The 27,065-nt window shown below is 42.6% G+C and overlaps 1 protein-coding gene across 1 annotated transcript in view; it reads right to left on the bottom strand.

Annotated features, from left to right (window-relative positions):
* The window catches only part of LOC121553141 (FERM and PDZ domain-containing protein 4-like), a 56,976-nt gene extending 30,190 nt beyond the window's left edge, over positions 1–26,786 (bottom strand). Inside the window, 2 exon segments of the mRNA XM_041866104.2 lie at positions 907–1,023; positions 26,488–26,786. Coding sequence (XP_041722038.2) covers positions 907–1,023; positions 26,488–26,567 — 197 coding nt within the window. The 5' untranslated portion in view covers positions 26,568–26,786.
* Between the last annotated feature and the right edge of the window lie 279 nt (positions 26,787–27,065).

Below are 27,065 nucleotides of genomic sequence, written 5' to 3' on the forward strand. Positions count from 1 at the left end.
GTGTATGGGTGGTCCCGGGGATCGAACCCACTACCTTGGCGTTACAAGCGCCGTGCTCTACCAGCTGTACTGTACTGTACAGTACTGTCAAACCACATTCAGATCATAGGAGAGACAGATAGACAGAGAGGATTATTTTACCTGTAGTCCTCCTCAGAAATCCAGAATGGCTAAGGATCGATTATGCTGATAGCACTGCACCCCAGCGTCTCTGCAGCTACATGCAGTCTCATAGAGATCAAAGAAAGTCGCTACGCAGGTGAATTCTTTATCAGGAGCCGGCAGAGAACATAATTAGGGTTTACTTCTCTTCTCCAGAGCTAGCTACAGTAAGGTGGTTGGAGCGTGTTTGTGAGTGTGTGTGTGTGTGTGTGAGTGAGAGAGAGAGAGAGAGAGAGAGAGAGAGAGAGAGAGAGAGAGAGAGAGAGAGAGAGAGAGAGAGAGAGAGAGAGAGAGAGAGAGAGAGAGAGAGAGAGAGAGAGAGAGAGAGAGAGAGAGAGAGAGAGAGAGAGAGAGAGAGAGAGAGAGAGAGAGAGAGAGAGAGAGAGAGAGAGAAGGAGAGGGAGAGAGAGAGAGAGAGAGAGAGAGAGAGTCTGTGTGCAGACAGGGTATGTGTCTGTGCGCAGCAGTGGAAAGAAAAGGAGAATCAGTATTCTGAAGGCACAGATGGAGGGAGAGAGAGAGTGTGGAGGCACTAGGCAGTGACGTGGCTGAAATAATCACAGGTTGCCAAAGCCTCCCAAACATCTGGGACTGAGAGAGAACCACTCTCTCCTCTCCTCTCCTCTCCTCTCCTCTCCTCTCCTCTCCTCTCCTCTCCTCTCCTCTCCTCTCCTCTCCTCTCCTCTCCTCTCCTCTCCTCTCCTCTCCTCTCCTCTCCTCTCCTCTCTCCTTGGCTCAACTTACTTGATGTAGCAGTCTCGTCCGTCTCTATTGGTGGCCATGTCCCATCCATTGGGGGGTCCATGAGCGGCGCTCCAGGTGCCAGAAGGAGGTGGCCAGCCTGATGACTTGGTCCTGTGGCTGGAGAGGAGGACAGGGGGAGGAGGTCAGACATAATATACTTACAGTAATGTCAAAGGTGGTCCTCTGTAGCTCAGCTGGTAGAGCACGGCGCTTGTAACGCCAAGGTAGTGGGTTTGATCCCCGGGACCACCCATACACAAAAATGTATGCACGCATGACTGTAAGTCGCTTTGGATAAAAGCGTCTGCTAAATGGCTTATTATTATTATAAAAGTCCTATAGGCTGCATCTTAAAACCCACCCCATTCCCCATATAGTGCACTACTTTTGACACTAGGTGAGTCCTCACGGCACAGTCTGAGGCATCCCAACTCATAACAAGTGGATGTCTCATTTGAATGTCACAAACAATGTTCCTTAACCAGTGTTCAGTCAATGAATGTAAATCACATTAATAATGTAATTGAGACACATAGGCGTAATTGTCATGTCTCACTCACGCATGAAATCGGTTTTATTCCGAGAGTCAGCAGATTCCTCAGAAAGCAGGGAACCCGGAGGAATTCTGTGATAAGGGCAATGCCAGGAAGAGTTCAGAGTTTATCGGTGAGCAAACAGAAACCAATGTGTTATATCCCTTTTCAGGAAATAATGGATAGTACTGAATGAGCAAAGAAGAACCCGTCTTTCCTCTAGAATCTGTCCTGTAATTTGTCTTCCAGCTGAAAATTATGTAAATCAAATAGTCTAAAGCTGAATAGCGAAATCATCAAAGGCTCTAATCCTTACTTTGCCACAACACTTAAATCAAGTCATTAAACAGATCCCTTCCTGTGTCTTCAATATTCAAGTAACACTATCTCCTCTTGTACCACACTATGTAACATGTCACAGTTGTCACCTAACAGAGTGATAGGCACTCAGAATAGGTCCATGAGTAGCCTAAGAGCACGATGGATGCCCCCACACTTCTCTCTCTCTCTCTCTCTCTCTCACTCTGTCTATGACTCAGTCTCACTCTCCCTCCCTCTCTCTCTCTCTCTCTCTCTCTCTCTCTCTCTCTCTCTCTCTCTCTCTCTCTCTCTCTCTCTCTCTCTCTCTCCCCCGCCCCTTCCCTCCCCTTCTCTTACTATCTTTTGGTCTCTCTCTATGTGAGCAATGGGTGATGATATGAAAGCTGTGGCAGTAAGTTATGTCACTTCAAAGGCTTGTCTGCTGTGTAACAGGCCTCTTCGCATTCATTATTCAAAGCCTCTCTTTCTTTCCGTCTTTATTTCTCCCCAGTTACCAACCAACTTCATGTCTATGTCTGTGTGTGTGGCGTGTGTGTGTGTGTGTGTGTGTGTGTGTGTGTGTGTGTGTGTGTGTGTCATATTACATAGCATGCTCTATGCATGAAAACACAACATGTAAAGCAGATTCAAAAGCAAGAGGAGAAAACAATAAACAACGGAGCAGCTAGACTGTATACTTCTGCCATGAATATGACCTGCATGACCTTGATAACAAGGATTATGTTACCTTCTTCTAGCAACAATTAAATAAAGCAACAGCCAGTAGGTCTACGGTAGTTCTGATATTACTTAACCTCGTTAGAAAAGCACTTACGTGCTACTGGATGCATTGATTCTGTATGTGTTCATATTAAATCATAGGGGAGTCTGTTGGAAATAGCATCTGTAGCCTACTCTATAACCCATAGAACAGCAGAGCAGTGGGATAGGCTGGGCTCCAAACAGGGCCATGCGATCTGATGTCCTCCAATGCAATCGTGTGTTTGAGAGGTACTAGCGTTTCCACATGCTATGGATTTATGGGAGCCACAGTGCATTAACAGAAAGCAGCAGGTTCCCCTGGCCAGAGGTCATCATCACGTTGATTCTGCCCACATAATTTCATTATCTTTTTCCACATTTGGGAAATTAGTTAGCATTGTATTGTCTCTTTCTTAATTGTTTATTTTAAAAAATATTTTACATTATCAACATCACCAAATACCATGTTGTATTTATTTGGTAAATACTGTACATTCTTTCAGAGCAGTGGGGATTTTGTGGTATCCTACAATATGCATTGGTAATAAAGTTAAATTCCAAATTTGAACTCTCTAAGTGGTGTACTGAATAGCATAGCACCATCACTGAAATGTGACTGTGGAGAGTTGAGCCTGTCCTCTCAATTGAGAGAAGTCCTTGAACTATAATGACACCCATAATCTTCAATTCTCCACATTCAGAACAGCAAGCAGGGCACCACACCGCTACGGTGACTATGACAATTCTCAGGAAATCTTTGCTATACAAATGGAGCATGGTTCAACTCACAGATTCCGAAGATGTGCCTTCAAAATGCCTTTTTGAATCGACCAGAAGCTGTATAATATCCATTCTCTTTCTTTTCAGCCACACTGCCCTATCCTTCTCTCCCCTAATGGCACAGTCATTGATATTTTGATCTTTGCTTTCTTTTCTCTGTAGTTCCGGGATACATTATGCCATTGAGCCTGGGTGTTCTGGAGGAAGAATAATAGCCAGTAGATGAGTTGAGGAAGTTCGCTCCAGTGGTGGACAGTGAAACTAAGCCTAGGTAGGCTTTAATAAATGATGACTACTCTATCTGTCACATAGGACGCATTAGTAGAGCGCCAGGCCGGGCCCAGGCGGGTAATCCGCGCTGCACAATTCATTACCAGGTTAGCCAGGAGTCAGAGAAACTGGGCCTCTGGACATTGTTTGTCTCTGACGCTCAACAATGCTGTTAATAGATGGACTGGGATTCCCTTGTTCAATGTTGTGTTCTGAGAATAAGGGGTTCCTTGAGACTTCCCTTGGAATAAAGAACACCACAGAAAGTGTATTTTGTTAATAAGTATAGTACTAGATATGTTTCCTGATGAACTCTTCAATTCTAATGAATTATCAATCTATTCTAAATACCAACATTACCTTCTACAATGTTGTATAAAACTGAAACAGAGCAACCTAAGTCCATAAACCACAGACAATAATAAGATCAAGAATTGTAAATGATCCTCCTCAGAGTACTGGTAGGTAGGCTATAATTTTCCACCAGCAGTCAACCTTCTGGAAACATTACGGATGGTGAATAATAACCAATAAAAGTATTGCACTCCTGGGAGTCTCACAGCCTCTGTTGCCATGACAATGAAGGTGAGGCGTAGTTCAGGCTCTACTTTCTACTCCAAGTTTAAACACAAAGATCACAACCCCACCGTATTTATTAAAGGTATTTGATTTTACATCTGCTAAATGTCAATATCTTTGTATGTTGGGGAGGAGGAAGCTATATCTTTGCCTCAAAAGGTGTCGGATTTCTGTGCATAGTTTATTAAGTTGAAACCAACATCAAACCAAAAATCAACCATAAGAAGTCTGTATGCAGTCAGAGGCGCTATCCCTTTTCAGTCGATAATAAACATTACATGACTAAACTAATCTCATCCTTTCTTTATCACTCTACTCACTACGTTTCACTTTCTCTCTCCTCTCCCTCTCTTTCTTTCTCTCTCTTTGTCTCTATCAACCAGATTTAGGTGAGAACATGTCATAGTTTATCCCCTGAAGACTTGGTGTTAATGAATTATCTTCCTTTGCTTGATAGGTGGCAGAGACTACACCTAGCATGGCCATTGGAACACAAGACCGCTCCACTCTGCTTGAATAATTCACAGGGATAATCTCCATGAGTGAAACTAAAGCCAGACACTGGCATCGACATCACTCCCATTACCCATATTGAGGGTTAAAGATGGGATCCACAATAGTGGGAAACAGTGCCACTGTCCACCCCACAGCCGTTGTTATTGTTTTTGTTTTGTTGACAAAGCAGAGGTGGGGAATGCTAGGGGAGCATTGCATATCATGGTAAAAAATTATGTCAGTACATATGCTGCTGCTCTATCCAACGTGCAATGATGTCTGAGGGAAAATAACAGTGTTCGGTGTTTGCAGTACCTTCTTTGTTTTTGTAAAATCGCAAATGGACGTGGCTGTTTCACCATTAAGGATTTAAGTGGCTGTCGGCCATTACGGCTATAACAAGACACACATCATTATAAACAGGAAATGGGTATAACTCCTGATGTTTATTGTGCTTGTGGGGAAATACGCAGTTTTATTATCCTTAAAGGGTCAATCTGCAGTTTAAACAATAACAATCCCCACCACTGTTTTGGTAAAAAGCTGAGGGATGGGGCTGGAGAAATGTAACTACTCTCAAATTCATAGATAGTGCTATGGATGATCAAAGTTATAGTTTTAACCATATTTTGAGGCTATACAGTGTTTGTTTACATTTACTTTCTTTACAAACATTGGAGTAAAATAAGCTTATATTTTGGGTTATGTCACGAGTGTCGGTGTAATGCGGTGGATCGAAGTCAGGCGCAGGACACAGAACGCTCAGAAACGTACTTTACTGAATTAAGTAAAGAATATAACACAGAATACCTCCACACAGGGAGGAACTAACCCGCACACCAACGACACACGAAACGAAAAACAACCACGCACAAAACACATTGGGAGCCACTGGGTTAAATAGGGAAGGCGTGATTACAATAATGGGCAACAAGTGTGTGACAATAGGCAACAGGTGCAACATAGAAACATAGAACATAGATCGGCAGCAGCTAGTATTCCGGTGACGACGAACGCCGAAGCCTGCCCGAGCAAGGAGGAGGGGCAGCCTCGGCCGAATCCGTGACAGGTTTTTATGGGGTACGACTGAGCTCATGAGGCATTAATAAGTTATATTCTTAAAAAATCAATGGGGACATATCATTATTTATATGTCTAAAATTGGATGTAGCAACTGCAGATTGACCCTGTCGGAGATTTCAATATATTTGCCCCTCACTACTGTACTATTAGCATTAAAATACCTTAGCTACAGCTATATTGCTAGTGTTTTCAGGTGTGTTGGAAATTATTTTCAGCTGCGCAGTGAAAATGTTGCGTAACTGGTTTATCATCTGTCACTCTGTTGACACACGCACACACGCACACACACACACACACACACTCCATGGCTGCATCCCAAATGGCACACTGTTCCCTATGTGCCCTGGTTGAAAGTAGTGCACTAAATAGGGAGTAGAGTGACATTTGAGACACAGCCCAAAGCTCTCAGACAAGATGCCTCCTGGGGTGGAAAGGCACCTACTTTGGTGTCTGACATTTTTGGGGAGTGTGAAAGTAATGTCTCACCTCTGTTTGACCCAACTAAGGAGTTCCTACCATATAATTAGGAGTTAGAAACCAACTAAGGGTCCCTACAGTATTTGGTCAATACAGAAACCGTATTACTGCGAAACTGTAACTGTAGAGAAACTGTCTCCAGTCAGTCACCAATGCAGTTGATTGAAAATCAAGGTTAATTTCGGAACCCCGATTCCCTGATAATATGAGTGAGATACCTCACTATGGGGATTCGCTCCAGGCGGATCACTACACGAAGAACCAATCACACAGCGTCTGTCGGAGACAGGTTGAGTGGCGAATGAGGAGAACCCCTCCCTCCTTATAAGGCGCCACTCGCTGGTCCTCTGGTCATTCTCAAGCATGCCTCTATTTCTTGCATTCTTGAGACCAGGGAAATGCGGTTAGATAATTCACTCGTACTATCAGAGAACCGGGGTTACAAAAGTAAACTTGAGTTCTCTTTCAAATACTTGTTTCAATAAATTTTAATAGAAAGTTAGCAAAAATAGATAAGATCTTACTACCATGGAAAGGAAAATACCTGTCAATTTGTGGAAAAATCACCCTGATTAACTCTTTAGTATTATCCCAGTTTACCTATTTGCTTATGGTCTTGCCTACGCCTAGTAAACAGTTTTTTAAATTATATGAGAAAAAAATATTCAATTTTATTTGGAATGGCAAGCCAGACAAAATTAAAAGAGCATATTTATATAATGAATATGAATTCGGAGGACAGAAATTATTAAATATTAAAGCATTAGACCTATCACTAAAAGCTTCAGTCATACAAAAGTTATACTTAAATCCGAACTGGTTCTCAAGCAAATTAGTAAGATTGTCTCACCCACTGTTCAAGAAAGGCCTTTTTCCCTTTATTCAGATTACAACCTCTCACTTTCAGTTATTTGAAAAGGAAATAATCTCCCAAATGTCACTATTTCTAAAACAAGCCATAGAAAGTTGGTTGCAATTTCAATTTAATCCTCCAGAAACGACAGAACAAATAATGCAACAAATATTGTGGTTGAATTCAAATATACTAATTGACAAAAAACCTTTATTTTTTGACAGAATGTTTAAAAAAGGTATAATCTTCGTAAATGATATCATCGGTAGGACTGGTGGAGTTATGTCGCACATGCAGCTAACAAAAACATATGGAAATGTCTGCTCTACCCAAAATTACAACCAAATAATTGCAGCCTTACCGCAAAAGTGGAAGAGGAAAGTTGAAGGGGGAGAAAGTAAGGAACTTGTCTGTCGGCCTTGCATTAAAGAACATAATTGGTTAAGGAAAACTGTGATACATAAAAAAGTATATCAGTTTCACTTAAGGACCAAAGGATTGACAGCCGTCCCATATAGATTGCAAAATAGTTGGGAAGAGATCTTTGACGTACCGATCCCATGGCATAGTGTTTATGAACTGACACGCAAAACGACACCGGATTCAAAAATTAGAATCTTTCAATTTAAATTATTATATAAAATTCTTGCTACCAATAGAATGTTATTTATATGGGGGGATACAATCTTCCCAGCTCTGCAGATTTTGCTGTGAAGAGATAGAATCATTAGATCATTTGTTTTGGTTCTGTCCATTTGTAGCTTGTTTTTGGACACAGGTCCAGGAATGGCTAAAGGATTGCAATATTTACCTGGAACTAACATTGCAGATAGCATTACTGGGTGATCTGAAAAGTCATAGTCAATCAATCAATAATATAATAATACTTTTAGCAAAAATGTTTATTTTTAATTCACAATCTGTAGAAGCAATGAGAATAGAAAGGTTCAGAACTTTTGTAAAACATCACAGTATGGTTGAAATATATATGGCAAATAGAAATCCTATATGGATGGTGTTAAGAGATAGATGGGAGGTATTGAATAGAGTTGAAGGATGGGACTAATAACAAATAACAACAAATAATAACAAAGATAGCTAATAATGTAAGCATACTGTGTCCATAATAAGTATATAGGTTGTATGTTGGGAGCTTTTGGGAAAGAGCACAGTTAGAAAGATATGGCATTTAGAAGCAAACCGGATGGACATCATGAAAATGATCGGAGAGGTTTAGAGTAGAAGAAGTTCAGGAGCAAAAAATAAATAAATATATATATATATATATATATATATATATATATATATATATATATATATATATATATATATATATATATATATATATATATGGATATAGAATTATTGTAAAATTAACTCTGTCTATAAGGTGTAGATAGTAATTATAGACCGGAAGTAGAGGCCTGGGCGTTGTTGTTCACTAATTTACTCCAAGTAGGGAAAGGATGGTGGGGTTGAAAAGTAATAAAGGGGAATATATATATATAAAAAATAAAATAAAACATGGGGGATTGGAAGTGATGCAGACAATTACATTGATAGAAGATACAATCTATCTGCAATATTAAGCTGATCCATCCCCCCCCAAAAGAAAAAATATATATAATAAAAAAAATATATATATATATATATACTAGTTTCAATATATCACTATGTGGATATGGCCAACTCTCGTATCGCAGACATGCTCTTCGAAGCCAGGGTAGTCCCTACAATATCACCCTTCAGAGGCTCCAACACTGAGGACAGTATGCGCCAACGAAGGTGCAGTGTGGGTACAGTTGGTACAACTGCAGATCTCTAGTAAAGAGATGCCTTTGAACAGTGCCCAAGAAGTAGCCACTATCCAATGGGATAGCCGTTGATGAGAGAGGGGGCTACCCTTGCAGGGAGGCGCCCAAGAAACGAAGAGGTGTTAGCTCTTGCGTAAGGCTCTCATTCTATCCAAGTAAATGTGCAAAGTGTATACTGGACATAAATGGTGGAAACGCTCTTCTTCCGTAGAAGTAAAGCACAAGCTCTAAGGCGAGACAATTATAGTTATCGCTGACCTTAGGCATAAAGGCGGGGTTAGTTAACACGGCTCGACCATATCTTTCCCATATCTGGTTCACCACATGGGTATGGAGTCTCCAATTCCTGTATAGGGTATTCCCTCTGGAAAACAGGTCTGTTCCCACATGAAGTACGCCTGGGACATGAATCATGCTTAGTGAGAGTAGGTGTGTTCTGCTCCACGGAATAATCTTGCCAGCTAGTCTTTGTAGATGCAGAGAGCAAGTGCCACCCTGGCGCTAGATGTATGCCACCACAGCCGTATTGTCTGTCCTGAACAGGATGTGACAATTCCGGAGGAAGGGCAGAAAGTGTCTTTGTGAAAGGAACACTGTCAGCAGTTCAAGGTAATTTATATGAGCAAAGAGGAGTTGCAGGGACCGTTTCCTGATCTTCCCTTGTGGACTGCCTCTGTCGTCACACCTTCCTCGTTGATACTACCGCTAGGGGAGTGCCAGAAACGAAGATCGAGGGGCTTGTCTAGTGACAGAGAGCCGCGAGACATTTTAAGTGTCTCATTCTCAGTAGACCTAGTGGTACAACAACTGAGATGGTTGTGAGGTGGGTAAAAAGGGAAGCCGTATCTCACACTGCTTGCTCCTGTGTCTTAGAGCAAAGCAGGGAATCGTCTATGTAGGCAGAGGCTCTCAGTCCCCTAAATCCCAGGGATGCTAGAGCCGCCTCCACACACTTGCTGAACGTCCGGGGAGTTAGCGCTAATCCGAAGGGGACAGCGAGGTATTCGTAGACTGTGCCCTGAAAGGCAAAACTGAGAAACCTCCTGTGTGCTGGCAAAATACTTATGTGAAAATAAGCGTCCTGTAGGTCAATTGAAGTAAACCAGTCGCCTCAGCGAATAACGCGTACGGAGCGTGAACTTTCTCAGATAGCTTCTAAGGACCCGTAGGTCCAGAATGGGGCGTATCCCCTCCTTGTTTTGGGAACCAGGAAGTACCGGGAGTAGATGCCGGAATGGCTCTCCTTCGCTGGTATTGCTCTGAGTGTTCTGTTGCTCAATAGAGAGATTTGCTTCTCTGGTATGCAAGCTGAGTCGCCATGGGATTCTAGCACTTGAAGCTAAAATCCCTTTGAAAATAGGTGGCTTCATAGCAGTGGAGGCTGCTGAGGGGAGAACAGCTCATAATAATATCCAGAACAGAGCAAATGGATGAATTACTTATTTGATTTAAAGGGATAGTGTCAAAACAATGGGGTTTGGAGACAGTGCTTGGTGGAGACTGATGACTTGAACGAGAGCCAAGGGGAGAGCTGTGGCACGGAGGGGTAAACTGGGCACTTGGGAGTAGAGTGAGCCCCCTCCGTCTTCCCTTTGAACAGATACAGCTGAATTAGCTGCTGCACAAGGGGTAGGGTTTTAGATTGGGGGGAAGTCTGTGTTCCAGGACACGATGTGAACTGTTGGCTGCCCCTCTCTGCCGCTGGGGAAGTACCACTAAGTCGAGTGCCCCTTCTTCCTTTCAGGGGAATCAATTGGGCGGGACTTACATGCGGCTTCAGCAAAGGGCCGCTTTCCCTACTGCCAGCCTCTGTTAGGAGACCCGAACTGTGTGTCAATGTCTAAGAGATTGCCCATCTCCTGCAACAAATGGGCCTGGTAAGCCAACAGTAGGGACATTATGTTTAACGCCCGTACTGACACGCAGACCTTCTGGAAGATGAATGTGGAAAAGTGCTCCGTCTTCCCAGGGAGAGAAGTGCCGGTCAGTGACTAGGCTCTGGGGTTGAGGTGGTTGGTCAGTGACAGCTTGCCGAACCCTAGCTCCTCCATGTCCATGTTAGCAAAATGTCTGGTTTGGACTATGCTGGACAAATGTTTGTCCCAGTTGCGTTTGGCTTCGGTCACGCAAGCTGGGACCGCTGGGAGGATGGGGATCTGAATAAATACCAATACCAATACTCAACACTATTGACAGAAGCTGAGTTCCTACATTGGGCAACGTTAACCTTGTGCTTCGCCTGAAAACAGTTAAGTAGGAAGACAGGGATCTAGTCATACTGAAGAGAGCTTCAGGAGCCGTAGTGATCTTCTGCAGGGAAGAGAGGCAAGAATGACCATAGGACGGACGAGTGGCACCTTATAAAGAGGGAGGGGCTCACCTCATTCACCAATCGACCTGTCTGTCTCCAAAATATGTTGTGTGATTGGTTCCTCGTGTGGTGATCTGCCTGGAGCGAATCCCCATAGTGAGATATCGAAACGACTATTTGATAGAGAACCAATGAAAACCTTGCGTCATTTCAAGCTAAAAGTATGAATGCTACACTTGAATTCTTGTCATGCAGCAGAAACGTAGAACCACTCTGTCATGGTGAGCCATTTAACAGGTCCATGTTGTGTGCCAAGCAAGGCCACAGCTCTCACAGTTTATTTGGCATTGTAAAGGTAACGAAATGGTGTAAACCACCTACATCACACGTGCAAAGTGATCAGCAGGAGGAGAGAATAATTAACACAGCAAATGGAGCCAAATCCAGACCCCAAAGTGGTGTGAATATTTCACAGTTGTCATCCATTCAGTAAGGAAGGAAGGTATTGGTATCTAGCGCTATGCATTGGATTCTGCTCCTGGGCAAGACCGTCTATCCATATATTACCATTATTTAAAAAGAGCTGAATCTTACATTCCCCTATTTGTAAGTGCTGATATTGTTGCCATGGGAAACTACTACGTTATGGCAGGCAGCTATGTCTCTCTCTCTACCATTTCTCTATAAGATATTTAACTTCGTAGCTAATCTCCTCTGTGTTGAGAAAAAACGACATCTGGGAATTAACCCACCCGCCAAGATCTAACTGAGTATTGTTGTTGTGAGTGTGGTTGTAATCCTGCTGGCTCTTTGTCTGAACATGTTATTCAGGGAAAGCCAGAACATAATCAAATAGAGATGTTCTTCCTCCTTTAGCCTGAGAGGAACTGTGTCTGTCTGCACCAGTTCCAGTGCGATTGTGCATCCTATGTTATGTAAACCATAAGCTGATCTTATATGTATTCTTTATAAATATTATCTGTAAATAGTTCACTAACGTTTTCTGCATCGTACTGGCAGCCTACTTGTTTTCTTTCATGCACCAGTTCCAGGAAACCACTGGGCTCTGCACCAATTATAATGTTAGAACATCCCCCAACAAAACAATCAATTTTTCTCATTGCACCAGCCACTGTACTGTACAACTAATAAAATGCACTATGCCATTGCAACTGGTAGTGGGAAGCTACACAGATGACTTGGAGTTTCTGAATGTTTCCTGAGGAGAAATACTGTGGAATATTATTGGAAATCAGTTGTAGACAGACAGACACGCACGTGCACACGCACGCACGCACACACACACACACACACACACACACACACACACACACACACACACACACACACACACACACACACACACACACACACACACACACACACACACACACACACACACACACACACACACACACACACACACACACTCGTGCACACACACACACACACACATATATACACACAGGGTTTCTACACATAAATGTATTATACTATTGCCCAGGCACACACACGTCGTATGCTATTATGCTATAATAAAGAAAATATTGAAATACACTACAAAGATACTATAACGACACTATGTATATTTCCATAGTTCACTTCCTTTCATACTGTACAGTATAAACCCTGCCCAGTCCCTTTCATACTGTACAGTGTAAACCCTGCCCAGTCCCTTTCATTCTGTACTGTATAAACCCTGCCCAGACCCTTTCATACTGTACTGTATAAACCCTCCCCAGACCCTTTCATTCTGTACTGTATAAACCCTGCCCAGACCCTTTCATACTGTACAGTGTAAACCCTGCCCAGACCCTTTCATACTGTACAGTGTAAACCCTGCCCAGACCCTTTCATATTGTACAGTATAAACCCTGCCCAGACCCTTTCACCCCCCAGTGCTCATGTCAAGTCTTAAACAAACCCAATTGCCCCTTGGCCTCAGGGTTGCCTTTGAATTCTACAGTACATTATTGTGGTGCTACTTTCATGAACAAGCTTTAAAGCAAGAGAACAAAACAAATGAATCCTCTCTTTTCCTTCTTTCTCTTTCTCTCACTTTCTTTCTTTCTTTCTTTCTTTCTTTCTTTCTTTCTTTCTTTCTTTCTTTCTTTCTTTCTTTCTTTCTTTCTTTCTCTCTCTTTTCACAAGCCAGCTGGGTCCTCTACCATGCCATCTCCGCCATACTTGTACCCAAGAGGCTCCAGTTTCTAAAACAGCAAAAAAATGTCTGTCTTCTTGTACTCTAATGAATATTTAGGTTAATCAAATTGTTTCCAGTCCAGGGAGTTATGTATGTGGAAACTTGATAGGTAAAATAGGCTTGACCTAGACAAATTATCTCAAGCTTTAATGGTTAAGGCCTAGAATAAAATGTAGTAAACAGCAGAAAGTACTCAAGTGCTGTAAGCCTTCATGTCTAGTTGTCTAAATATTCAACATACAGTAGCTTTGCTTTTAAGTAGGCTTTGGCTTCATGCTTCTAAAGAGTAAATGTGCCTTACGCCAAACAACCACTGGTTCTGAATTGCAATCTCTTTACAGTATACACACAACTTCTATTTTAGACAGAGCGTTTAAAGAAAATACAGGCATGGGGGAATCGTGCATTAAACATGCCATTCCATACCAGTGGCGGCTCCTGAAAAAATTCTCAGGAGGGGCAATTTTTCTGATGATTTAGGTGACCTACACACATTTTTAAAAAGATATGTCCAGCAACAACATGAAGACAGGGGCAGCATATAAGTCAATACCAGAATCATTTATTGACTGATCTCAGGGAGTGCTCCTAATCTCAGCTTGTTACCTGTATAAAAGACACCTGTCCACAGAAGCAATCAATCAATCAGATTCCAAACTCTCCACCATGGCCAAGACCAAAGAGCTCTCCAAGGATGTCAGGGACAAAATTGGAGACCTACACAAGGCTGGAATAATAATAATAATAATAATAATATGCCATTTAGCAGACGCTTTTATCCAAAGCGACTTACAGTCATGCGTGCATACATTTTTGTGTATGGGTGGTCCCGGGGATCGAACCCACTACCTTGGCGTTACAAGCGCCGTGCTCTACCAGCTGAGCTACAGAAAGTGGATACTCATGGATGCGCATCGCAATTGTAAAATGTCAACACAATTGGAGACACCACGTCATTTTTGGAGACATGTTATTGACAGTAAACTATTGTAGATGCGACTGCTAACTAAATAAAACATTTTAGCTGGCTAGCTAATCATCTTAGCTAAATGTGGGGCAAACAATTCAGTTATTTACCGTTAATTTGAGGGATTGGGGTGAAAGAAATCGAGTTACATAGTGATACTTTACGATATACTGTATTGACAATATCGCAATATAACCATATCCACCCTGTCCAAAGTCTCTACTTGGTCTCAGTTCTCCAGTAAACTTGTGATTATCAACACTAACCTCATCGTTGTGGCGGCGGACAGCTAGCCTGTATCCCTCATCCAGTTGAGTGGCAATGTTATTTTTTCGTTCGTACCATTTTTTGGAAAATCCTCGGGTGTAGGACTTCCCCCCTTTAGTAGAAACCTGTTGAATTATTAAATTTGGTCTGGGAGGTCCTAATTGTTTCGTTGCCAATTTATCTTCATTTGTTCGCCGACAAAAAGGAAATTCTTTCAAAGACACAATCGAGTTGCACTGAAGCCTAGCCATGTTGATAGTAGTAGTGAATTGATTGACGCTGCTACCCTCTCTTTTCTTAGTTACGTTCATGTGACGAAAGCGCGTAAGTGCAAGCCCACAGACACCCATTGAGATTGTATTGAAGGCTCTGAAATTTGAAAAAAATAGATTTTACATGGGAGTCTATGACAGAAGTTCTGGGCGATTTTCAATCTGACTGAAATCGCCCCAAAAGGGGGTGGAGCCATTTGAAGCATGACTTTAGCCTGATTCGACATTTAGTGGCAGTGTGGCACTGTGGCAGATCAGACGTATAGATTACAACACTGATAACTACTGTTGCCGTGATATAATTGATTAGAAAAAAAATCCCTTCCTTTTCCCGTTTGGCAGTGCGTCGCCCATATCGCCCTATTGAACAGGCCGTCCCTGTTCCATACTTCTGCCCAAGTGCTTCTTTTTATATGACTTTTCATAAACCAAATGTTAGAGCTTTTACCATAAAGACAAGCTGGCTGGCTCCAACCAGTTTTGCATATACCCATCTATAAGTGAGAAACTTTGGGGGTCATTTTGTTAAAAAATATATGTTTATGTTGAACAGAGTTTTTAAGCTTTGAGGAGTGTTTATTTGTAAATGCTAAATATCTGAGGCTGTAGAAACCTGGTGAAACTTCAACTGCCAAAAAGTGTGTATTTTACCACGTTCATAGTACAGCAATGGATAGACATACCATAACTCTCACTTTTTATATCCTCCTTACCTTTCTCTACTTTACTTAGCTGGGCTTGTGAACCCCCCAGAAGAGTAATAATTGCTGGTCCTGCTATACAGATTGGCCTTCCTACTTGACCCTCATACTGTGGTAAATCAACACTTACACCCATGATGTAACACGTCAGACTGACCTATTATTACAGGTACAGATGTAGGTTCTTAATTTGATCACCCTGTTGCAGGATAACTTTCCTGCAGTGCAGGACATTCCAAACATGTAGTGTATTTGAGGTTTAAAAAGTCTTCTGAAGTTTGTCATTTCCACTTTGAAATTTCAGACTTGATTTTCCCTTACGAAAAATGTATCAACACATACAAAAATGTCCATTAATTATAATCCACATAATAATTCACATTTCCTGTTGGTGCAAGATTATTGTGCACCAACAAGATCCTACATCTGTAGTTATCGAATAATAAAAAAACGGTCAAAAGGGATATTATTTGTGTTTCAGTTTCCTTCACATATTGATAGAAATGTTAAACAAACCTTTCCCTCACACAAAACATTAACACATGTTAGCCATGTGTTTTAGAGCATTTGCACAAGAAAGGTGCCATTGCTGCAGTGAGAGAAAAACAAGGCTAGAACAAGATCTTCTGTGTGACAGCTGAGATGACAGGGCATCGGTAGGCATGAGGCAGAGCCAAATATAAAAGAGATCTGTATTCTCCTGGATCTCTGAAACACATACAGTCTATCTATTACATTCTAAAACATTCCATTTGTCATTATAAGATAACTATAGGGTGGACTGCTAGTCTGCTATGCAGGCTGGCAGTAGAGGAAGCCTGGGTAGCACTACAGTAAGAGCACATAATCATAGGCTCCATTATTAACAGTGACAGCGGTGCACTGATGTTAGTGCCCCAACAGAAGCAACATCATAAACATTCACTGCCATGGAAAGACAACAGTGTGGAGAAACAGTGACATAATTTAAAGTAACAGGCCTGTCCTCCTTCGTTCCAAATAAGACATTTACATGTTGTTCCCCAAAACACACAGCAATGCTTTGTTTATAGTTATATTCAGCATAAAATAGATACAGATTTAGATATTCAGTGATTTGGTGAATCAACTGACTTGCACTAAAATTACTTGAGATAATCATTAGTCACCCCTTGTACAAAGATAGGAAATATTCAGAAATCAATGCCATTTATTTAATCATTTCCTTTTCATTTGTCATTCAAAAGGTATGGACATATTTCTGTGAATCATCCTATAAGTGTTTAATTGAGACACTTGACCTCACAAGTGTTTGTTTAACAGGAAAATACTTGAATGTGACATTTAATGTGATATGAGGTTAGATGATAAACTGATATCACAGCCACAGACATGCAGTGTTGCAGATCGAACCAAATCCTTTAGGAAGATTATCTAGATTCAACAGGGGCAAAAGGTGACTGTCTGTCTGGGAAACCTTTTATCTTACAATATACAGACAGACATACAGATTCCAGTCACCTTTCCTCTCATTTTATGCTGTATAGCCTAGTTATAACTGCATGGCACTGTAGTCAAGTTTTGTAAATTACTTGTATGTGCAAGTAATGTGTTGACATGATCAAGTTGCAACCTAATCAGATGCAACAGTTGTGAGACAGGCCTGTCATTCAGTTAATGACCATTGACAATAGAGATTGGCAACTCACCCTTGGGGCAGAACACACTTCATATCATATTGAATTGTTGTCTGCTAGATGCTGACTCTATGTAAATAGTAGGCTTAAAATAACACCACATGGAAAGATTTCTGCCTCACAGCACACAACTGTATAGTCATTGCAATCATTAACAAAAGTTTCCCCAGTTATATCGATTGACTAAACACAATAAGCTCTAGCTAAATATACACTAATAAAGTATACACTCATGTCATATTACTATCATCATATCTCTTTGTCATTATTTTACGTTTGATTTATTACAAAATACAACTTTTTAAACACTCCTGTATGAATATCTAATATTCCATTGAAAAAAAGACAACTATATGATTCATCCAATTAAACATCAACCAAAATATGATTTTCAGTTGAGTGTCGCTGCCACCAACTTATTCATGGGTATGTACGTATGCCATAAACCCCACCATAAAACACTCCAGTACATATGCAACAGTCAGTGTAATGCAAGATTAGAACCTGACCATATATTCACATTCTGAGCAAAGCACCTCATTAAGTTTAGACACATGGACCACACCACTTCAGCCTCTGTTGCTAACTCCTCTCTCTCTCTCTCTTGCTATCTCTCTCGCTATCTCTCTTATGAATTGCATGTGACAGCACTCAGACTAAGTCATTATAATAATCCTTTAACAGTATGTGCCGTTTCTAGAATCATTACACCAGATTCCATTCTAAATGGGGCTTGTTAAATCCCATGTTTCTCTGTAAATCATGCCTGTGGGTAAAGGATGCACCACCGCCTATTACACAAGTGGCATGGAAGCAGACAGGCAAATTCAACAGCATCCATCTGACTCACCCTGAGAGCTTTGGCATCTTCACAAAGCTAAACACATCCATGTGTGCAGCAGACTATGGTCAGTCCGTCCGAGGCTACAAATCGACCATCTACTTCACGTTGCTGGCTCCATTGTGCCACTGTCTTTAGCAGTGGGGATAAATAATGCAGGGAGAAAAAAGCTGGAGCTTCCACAAGTCAGGTGGGGAGATTAGTTATCTTGTCAGGGCTTCTGCATGGCTGAGTGATTGCTGTGTCCTCGCCTCAGCAGCACAAATCCACCGCCCCTGGAAAAGAATCTGGCAGTGGCGCTTCCCCCGGCTACATCCTTCAAAGCATGCCTCCGTTCAGCTGCGTTAAGCCACCTTCATTTAATTTCCATCGCAGTGGAATGATGTGCAGGGGCCGTGCAGTAAAAACAGCTTTGAAGAGACACAGCGAGAGGGAGAGCGAGAGCGAGGGGAGGCACAGAGAGAGAGAGAGAGAGGCAGAGATAGAGCAAGGCAGAGAGAGAGAGAGAGAGAGAGAGAGAGAGCGAGGGGCTGAGTGAGAGGGGGGCAGGGAGAGAGAGAGCGTGAGAGAGAGAGGGAGAGAGCGAGAGAGAGAGAGAGGGTGGGACATAGGGGGAAGCTGGGGTTGTAGGGCACACAAATCACTGCTGATGGATGCAGCCGGCTCCTTGAATTCCTCCTCTCCTCTGCAAAGGGCAATCTCATCAATTCCCAGCATCACGTGTTGTGTTTTGAGAATGAAAGAATGGAGGAAGGAGGAGAAATCACAGCAGCAGCGTGGGTGTTGCTCAACAGGGAGAGAGGAGGTGTGGCAGGGTGATGAGGGGAAGGGGAGAGAGAGAGAGAGAGAGAGAGAGAGAGAGAGATGATCTGGGGGGGGGGGTGATCTGTACAATACATGAACACCAAGGCCATAGAGGAGCAGAGGGACTAGCTGCAGGCAGAGAAGGGAAAAAGACCCTGTCATTCTCTTTAGTGGCTGGATAGCCAAGGTCTCCACCCTCCACCCTCGACACCAGCTCACATAACCACATCTCCAAACACCTTGACATGGCCATTTTAGAGGACACACACTGACTGCATTTTTCAGTCAAACCACCTAGGACATTATTCCTTTATTGTAAACACACTGAAATCGTATTTTTTCGTACAGACCTCAGAGCTTTAATGCTATGTTAAGTGTTGGTATGCATGGCAGCTAACCTATTCAAATCAAATCAAATCAATGTTTTATTGGTCACATGCGCCGAATACAAAAGGTGTAGACTTTACCGTGAAACGCTTTCTCACGAGCCCATTCCCAAGAATGCAGAGTTAAGAAGTAATAACAATTTAAAAATATAAAAAAACATTGAAATAGTAACCATAAAATAACAATAACGAGGCTACATACAATGAATACCAGTATTGAGGGGTACGAGGTAGTTGAAGTAATTGAGATAATACAGTATGTACATTTAGGTAGGGGTAAAAGTGACTAGGCAATCAGGATAGATAATTAACAGAGGAACAGCAGTGTGTGTGAAGAATCTGAAAGAGTGTAAAAGTTTGTCTATGTGTGAGTGTGTGTGTGTTTGTCAGTGTAGTATGTGTGAGTGTGCATAGAGCCAGTGCAAGACAAATAATACAAATAATTAGAATAAAGGGGGTCATTGTAATTAGTCAGGGTGGCCATTTGATTAACTGTTCAGCAGTCTTATGGCTTGGGGGTAGAAGGTGTTCAGGAGCCTTTTGGTCCCAGACTTGGCGCTCCGGTACCGTTTGCCATGCGGTAGCAGAGAGAACAGTCTATGAGTTGGGTGGCTGGAGTCTTTGACAAGTTTTAAGGCCTTCCTCTGACACCACCTGGTATAGAGGTCCTGGATGGCAGGGAGTTCAGCCCAAGTGATGTACTGGGCTGTACGCACTACCCTCTGTAGTGCCTTGCGGTCGGATGCCGAGCAGTTGCCATATCAAGCGGTGATTCAGTCAGTCAAGATGCTCTCAATGGTGCAGTTATATAACTGTTTGAGGATCTGAGGGCCCCTGCCAAATATTTTCAGCCTCCTGAGGGGAAGAGGAATTGTTATGCCCTCTTCACGACTGTGTTGGTGTGTTTGGACCATGATAGGTCCTTAGTGATGTGGACACGGAGGAACTTGAAGCTCTCGACCAGCCGATATGAGTGGGGGCGTGTTCGGCCCGCCGTTTCCTGTAGTCCACGATAAGCTCCTTTGTCTTGCCCACATTGAGGGAGAGGTTGTTGTCCTGGCACCACACTGCCAGATATCTGACCTCCTCCCTATAGGCTGTCCCACCATTGTGTCGTTGGCAAATTTTATGATGGTGTTGGAGTTGTGTGCTGCCACGCAGTTGTGGGTGAACAGGGAGTACTGGAGGGGACTATGTACGCACCCCTGAGGGTCCCTTGTGTTGAGGGTCAGCGTGGAAGATGTGTTGTTGCCTACCCTCAACACCTGGGGGCAGCCCATCAGGAAGTCCAGGATCCAGAGGGAGGTGTTCAATCCCAGGGTCCTTAGCTTGGTGATGAGCTTGGAGGGCACTATGGAGTTGAACGCTGAGCTCTAGTCAATTTTTTTAAACATTTTAGTCATTTAGCAGATGCTCTTATCCAGAGCGACTTACAGTTAGTGAGTGCATACATTTTCATACTGGCCCCCCGTGGGAAACGAACCCACAACCCTGGTGTTGCAAGCGCCATGCTCTACCAACTGAGCTACAGGGGTCAATGAACAGCATTCTCATTTAGGTGTTCCTTTTGTCCAGGTGTAAAAGGGCAGTGTGGAGTGCAATAGAGATTGCATCATCTGTGGCTCTGTTGGGGCGGTATGCAAATTGAATGGGTCCAGATTTTCTGGGTCGATAGTGTTGATGTGAGCCATGACCAGCCTTTCAAAGCATTTCATGGCTACAGATGTGAGTGCTACAGGGCGGTTGTCAATTAGACAGGTTACCTTGGCGTTCTTGGGCACAGGGACTATGGAGGTCTGCTTGAAACATGTAGGTATTACAGACTGGGTCAGGGAGATGTTGAAAATGTCGGTGAAGACACTTGCCAGCTGGTCAGTGCATGCCCTGAGTACGCGTGATCACACAGTCGTCCGGAACAGCTGGTGCTCTCATGCATGGTTCAGTGTTGCTTGCCTCGAAGCGAGCATAGAAGGCATTTAGCTCATCTGTTAGGCTCGCGTCACTGGGCAGCTCTCGGCTGGGTTTCCCTTTGTAATCCGTGATAGTTTTCAAGCCCTGTCACATCCGATGAGCATCAGAGCCCATGTAGTAGGATTCAATCTTAGTCCTGTATTGACGCTTTGCCTGTTTGATGGTTCCTCTGAGGGCATAGAGGGATCTCTTATAAGCTTCCGGATTAGTGTCCCGCTCCTTGAAATTGTCAGCTCTAGCCTTTAGCTCAGTGCAAATGTTAACTGTAATCCATGGCTTCTGGTTGGGATATGTATGTACAGTCACATTTTTGGGACGACATCGTCGATGCACTTATTAATGAAGCCGGTGACTGATGTGGTAAAGTCCTCAATGGCATCGGATGAATCTCAGAACATATTCCACTCTGTGCTAACGAAACAGTGCAGTAGCTTAGCATCTGCTTCATCGGACCACTTCCATATTGAGCGCATCGCTGCTACTTCCTGTTTGAGTTTTTACTTGTAAGCTGGAATCAGGAGGATGGAGTTATTGTCAGATTTTCGAGGGAGAGCTTTGTATGCGAGTCTGCAGTTTTGTAGAGTTTTATTCCTCTAGTTGCACAGGTGTCATGTTGTTAGAAATTAGGTAAAAACGGATTTAGGTTTTCCTGCATTAAAATCACTGGCCACTAGGAGTGCTGCCTCTGGATGAGCATTTTCTTATTTTCTTTTTGTCATTTAGCAGATGCTCTTATCCAGAGCGACTTACAGGAGCAATTAGGGTTAAGTGCCTTGCTCAAGGGCACATCGACAGATTTTTCACCTAGTCGGCTCGGGGATTAGAACCAGCGACCTTTCGGTTACTGGCACTACGCTCTTAACCACTAAGCTATTTGCTTATGGCCCTATACAACTCGTTGAGTGCAGTCTTACTGCCAGCATCAGTTTGTTGTGGTAAATAGACAGCTACGAAAAATATAAATGAAAACTTTCTTAGTAAATAGCATGGTCTACACCTTGTCATGAGGTATTCTAACTCAGGAGAGCAGAACCTTCATACTTCCTTAATATTGCGCACCAGCTGTTGTTAACAAAGACACCCCCGATCTTACCGGACGCTGTTGTTCTGTCTTGCCGATGAATAGAAAACCCAGCTAACTGTATATTATCCATGTCCTTGTTCAGCCATGACTCCGAGAAGTATAGTATATTACCGTTTTTAATTTCACGTTGATACGATAGTCTCGAACGTAGCTCGTCCAGTTTATTCTCCAGCGATTGCGGATTCGCCAATAGAACAGAGGGTAGAGACGGTTTATTCACCTGCCGCCGTAGTCTCATCAGGGTGCCCGCATGTCGGCCTCTATAGCGTCGTCTTCTTCTCTTCTGAGTGTGAGGGATTAGTGCCTGGTCCGGAGTGAGCAATATGTCAAAGACTCATTGAAGTAGAATCTTCATCTAAATTGAGGTTAGTGATTGCTGTTCTGATGTCCAGAAACTGTTTTTGGTAATAAGAAACATTATGTACAATTGTTTTTTGTTTTTTTGTTAAGATCAAATAAGATCGGGGGGGTGGGGGGGGTGGGGGGTGGGATGGGGAGAAGGGCTGAGACGCTCCTATGATTCATAGCCATTGAATTATTCAGAAGCATGTCAACTGCATTCTTCAAGCAAGGAAGCTGTTATTTCACATTCTGAGTTAGAATCTTCTACATTCCTATATTTCATATTCCTAGACTGAAATACATTTTATATAATGTAAAGGCATTGCTTTTCAAAGCCATTTTCAATATGGTCTATGGAATTGATCATGTTGATGGATGTGAGGATATTAGCAAAGGAAACATATAAAGGAATGTAGCCTATTTCATAACTAATGCCACCTGCAAACACACTCAAATTACCCCAGCGCCAGCCCACTCTGCAGTCTCACATGCAAATGATGGATCACCAAATGTCTATTATCCAATTTAGGAAGAATCGCCCCTTATTAATCAGAGACTACAGACCAGGCCCCTCTGTCAAAAAGCACCAAGAGGCAATTTAGATCATTAAGGCGTCTGTGATGCATGGGGTTTGATACTACCTCATCTTGCCTCCGACATCCTGATAAAATGGTCTCCTCTCCTTGGTAATAAAGGCAATCTATTCAGACACTCTCTCTCTCTCCTGTGATGTGCCATCAAACACACAATGCGTTTTACATTTCTTAGTATAATATTGGGATACTCAGGCTAAGGCATTTAAAACAATGATTTGTAGCCCTTTCCCTGCAGACACATAGCAATCATTCTATATTAAAATGCCACAGCTTGTTAGCATCTGGAGAGTGACTCAGAGTGCCTTTGTTGGTGAGGCATACAATAAAGAAACTTGTCATTCCCACTCTATTCAGACTCATGATTTGGCTGCTCTCTTTAAGGCGGTGAGGCAGAAACATGGTTGATCAGTCAGACTCAGAAATCCCTGATGCCCCACTGCCCATGTAGAGACCTTGAGCCTCAGGAATGCTGGCTCTCTATGACTTTGTAACTTCTAGGTGATCATCAGTAACCAATAAGGAAATGGGGAACTATTATCCCATTCTGCATACGGTTGGTCAATAGAACTTGGCAACATGTAAAGCTAAGCATCACACACATAAGAGGCTCACAGGCACAACAGCCTGAAATATAGAGGTATAACCATCTTAGAAATATATGGTGCAAATCATGTATATTAATAATTGTATTATTATTTAATTAGGGTGTGCTTACATAGTCCTGCTTCACTGTAAGTGGGTAACCTGTACAGGTGTGAGGTGTGAAATGGAAATGCATTTTTTCATATCTCACTCCCCCTGAGACACCGTCGAGAGTGGGTTAACAGCCAGGGGATCAGCCATTATTGACGGCCACCCTGGAGCAATTAGGGTTAATGCCATGTTCAAGGGCAGAACGACAGATTTTACCTTGTCAGCTAGGGGATTCGATCCAGCAACCTTTCAGTTAGTGGCCCAATGTGCCTAACTGCCAAACAGCCAAGTCATCTAGTACACCCAGATCAGATCAGTGAGTGGAAAATATCTGACAGTCTGCTTGATCTGCACACACTGTGTCCCATGGCTGTGGTGGAGAAGGAGAGACTCAGCGTATTCTGGGTGTTTGTCTATTTGGGCCGCTGCCTTGCCCAGAGGCCAGCGGGAGTGGCAGAGGATATTAAGGTCAGACATGAGGGACATCTAGGGAGACTGTGGCCCGGGCCTTGAACCAATCAAAGCTCCCCCTCTGATTCCTAACATAGCTGCCTCTATCCCTGAGCTCGTTTGAAAAACAGCTGATTTCACCCGTGCTTAGCTATATTCTGCAAGTCCAGAGTTTAAAGGCCCAGTGCAGTCAAAAACGTGATTTTCCTGTGAGTATATTATGAATTTCCACACTATGAGGTTGAAATAATACTGTGAAATTGTGAAAATTATGATAATGCCCTTTTAGTGTAAGAGCTGTTTGAAAAGAACGCCTGAAATTTCAGATGTTTTGGTGGGAGTGAGATTTGGCCTTTCATGCCAAATTAGTTAATAGGCCAATAAGAAAGAGAGTTCAAAACTACTCTGCCAATAACAGCTCACTTTCAGTTTTCCCCTCCCCACTCAAACCACTCCCAGATAGTCCTAGCAAAATTCTTGCTTGAGAAATTGTTCTTTGCTAAGAAGCTATTTTAGTTTCTTTTTTATCATTTTAATTTAAAATAATCACAGTAAGGTACTTAATTGTTACCCAGAAATTATTTGATATTCAGATAAAAACGGCTGTATTGTACCTTTAACTCAAGTTGCTCGCAAAGAAAGCTGAAATAAGACCTATAAGCAGAAGGCTATGGAGTAATCACATTCAGGAGTGTAGCATACGGAGTGATGATTTAAGGACAGCAGCACATACTCAGATTCATATCATCCCATTCAAGATATCAAAATGTTACATTTCAGACCGATACTGCATCAGACTGTGAACCATACAGTATAGGCTGTTTGTACATGGGGCATTTTCTCAGTGCTGATGAGTGTGTTAGTTTGTTGGAGCCCACAGCAGAGATACAGTACAAGGTTAATCTGTCAGTGCTGGTAGACTGCCCTCTCGTCCTCACCTGGCTCAGCTGGCCCCTGGCCCTCAACCAGATGTATGTGTCAGCAACCGTCACAGCAAGCTGCACTCTGACATGAACCACTAACACCACCCTGCCCTGCCCCCCAGTCCATCTTCCATCTCATTCTGTGTATGTGTGTGTGTGTGTGTTCACCTGCCTGCCTGCCTGGCTGCCTGCCTGTCTGTCTGCATGTATGTGTGCCACATCAGTGCTGTAACCTAGCCAATCTGTTTGTGTGTCTGTGATCTAGTCGCACCATACTCATTATGCCCATGCCACTGGTGATTTATTCACTGAATTAAACAGTGTTAGCAGGAAGCTCAACATTTTAATGACATGTCCCATGAATATTCACCAGTGTGACTAATGGTGGAGTGAAACCTGGCTGAGATCACAGAAAAAGTAAAAATTGATTTTGATTGTTGATCAGTTTTAGTAAAACACCTTAAGAAGTTTAAAGTGGTTAACACCCTGCTAATCCAAGATAAGGTCACATAGTACAAGTACTCATGGCAATAACATGATGCACAGTACAGTGGAATTCTTCAAAGAGGGATAAACCAAAATTCCCAAAAACCTTTGAGAGGCACAGACCAATATTATTCCATCCTATGTTGGGTAAAGCGTGTCTGTCAATACAAGCTATTTACATAACATCAGTGGAAAGTACAATCATCACATGGCCAATTACTGTGTCATCGCCAACCAATACCCAGCATCCACATCCACACACAGTCTAATCTAATCACATGTCGAGAGAAATTACATGTATACTATATACATCTTATCCTCAGTCGTTATATTAAATGTTGGCATTTGTAGACTTAAAAGACTTAAAACTTTGATGTGACATGTTTTATGCAAATAACTTCAACCAGGAGTGGATTTATGGTTAATCCACAATCCTGAATCCACAATCCCGAATCCTGAAATTAATCCTATACAGCATTCATTGATTACTAACACTGATGTTTAAATATTCCAAATAATAAAAATGTTATGTAATCAAACCAACACTAATTTATTTGGAGAATATTAAGATAACACAGTGCAATCATCGTAGAATTGACCATTGAGGATGCATCAAAAGTACAATACAGAACTGCGTACTAGGACTGAAATGATCTACTCACTGAATGACCGTGAACACTCCAAGTTCATTGTCATCTGGGTCCATATCTGGGTCCATATCTGGGTCCATATCTGGGTCCATATCTAATGACAGGCCTTGAAGCAGCCCTTGTTTTCCTCTCCTCTCCTTCCCTCTCTCCAAACCGACCCTTTCACCTGCTCTACTGGATGTTTACTCCTTCACTCCTTTCTCCAGAGTCCAGAGTCTCTGTCTGTTCCACGCTCCAGCAGGAGATACCATAGGCGACTGACTGAGCTAATCTGTCTGAACCATTCAGTTGTTATCACATACTGTGGTCCTGTCCAAGTCAGGGAGCGAGAGATGCCCCCAGGGCTGGGACCCAGCTCGTCTCTTCTGCCTCAGTAATGAAATAACATCACATTCCGGGCCACTGCATCAGAAAGCAAAGAGGGATCAATGGTGAACAGCTAGGAACCAATGAGTGGCTGTGCTGGTGCACTACTGACGCTTTCACTAAGAAAATGGGCATAAAAAATGGAAAACCTAGTGGAAGTCAGCATTTCCCCTGCTCCTGCCCCTTCACCTCAAATCCAATCAAATCAAATTTTATTGGCCACA

This window comes from Coregonus clupeaformis, chromosome 4, assembly GCF_020615455.1.
Source record: "Coregonus clupeaformis isolate EN_2021a chromosome 4, ASM2061545v1, whole genome shotgun sequence".
Taxonomy (NCBI): domain Eukaryota; kingdom Metazoa; phylum Chordata; class Actinopteri; order Salmoniformes; family Salmonidae; genus Coregonus; species Coregonus clupeaformis.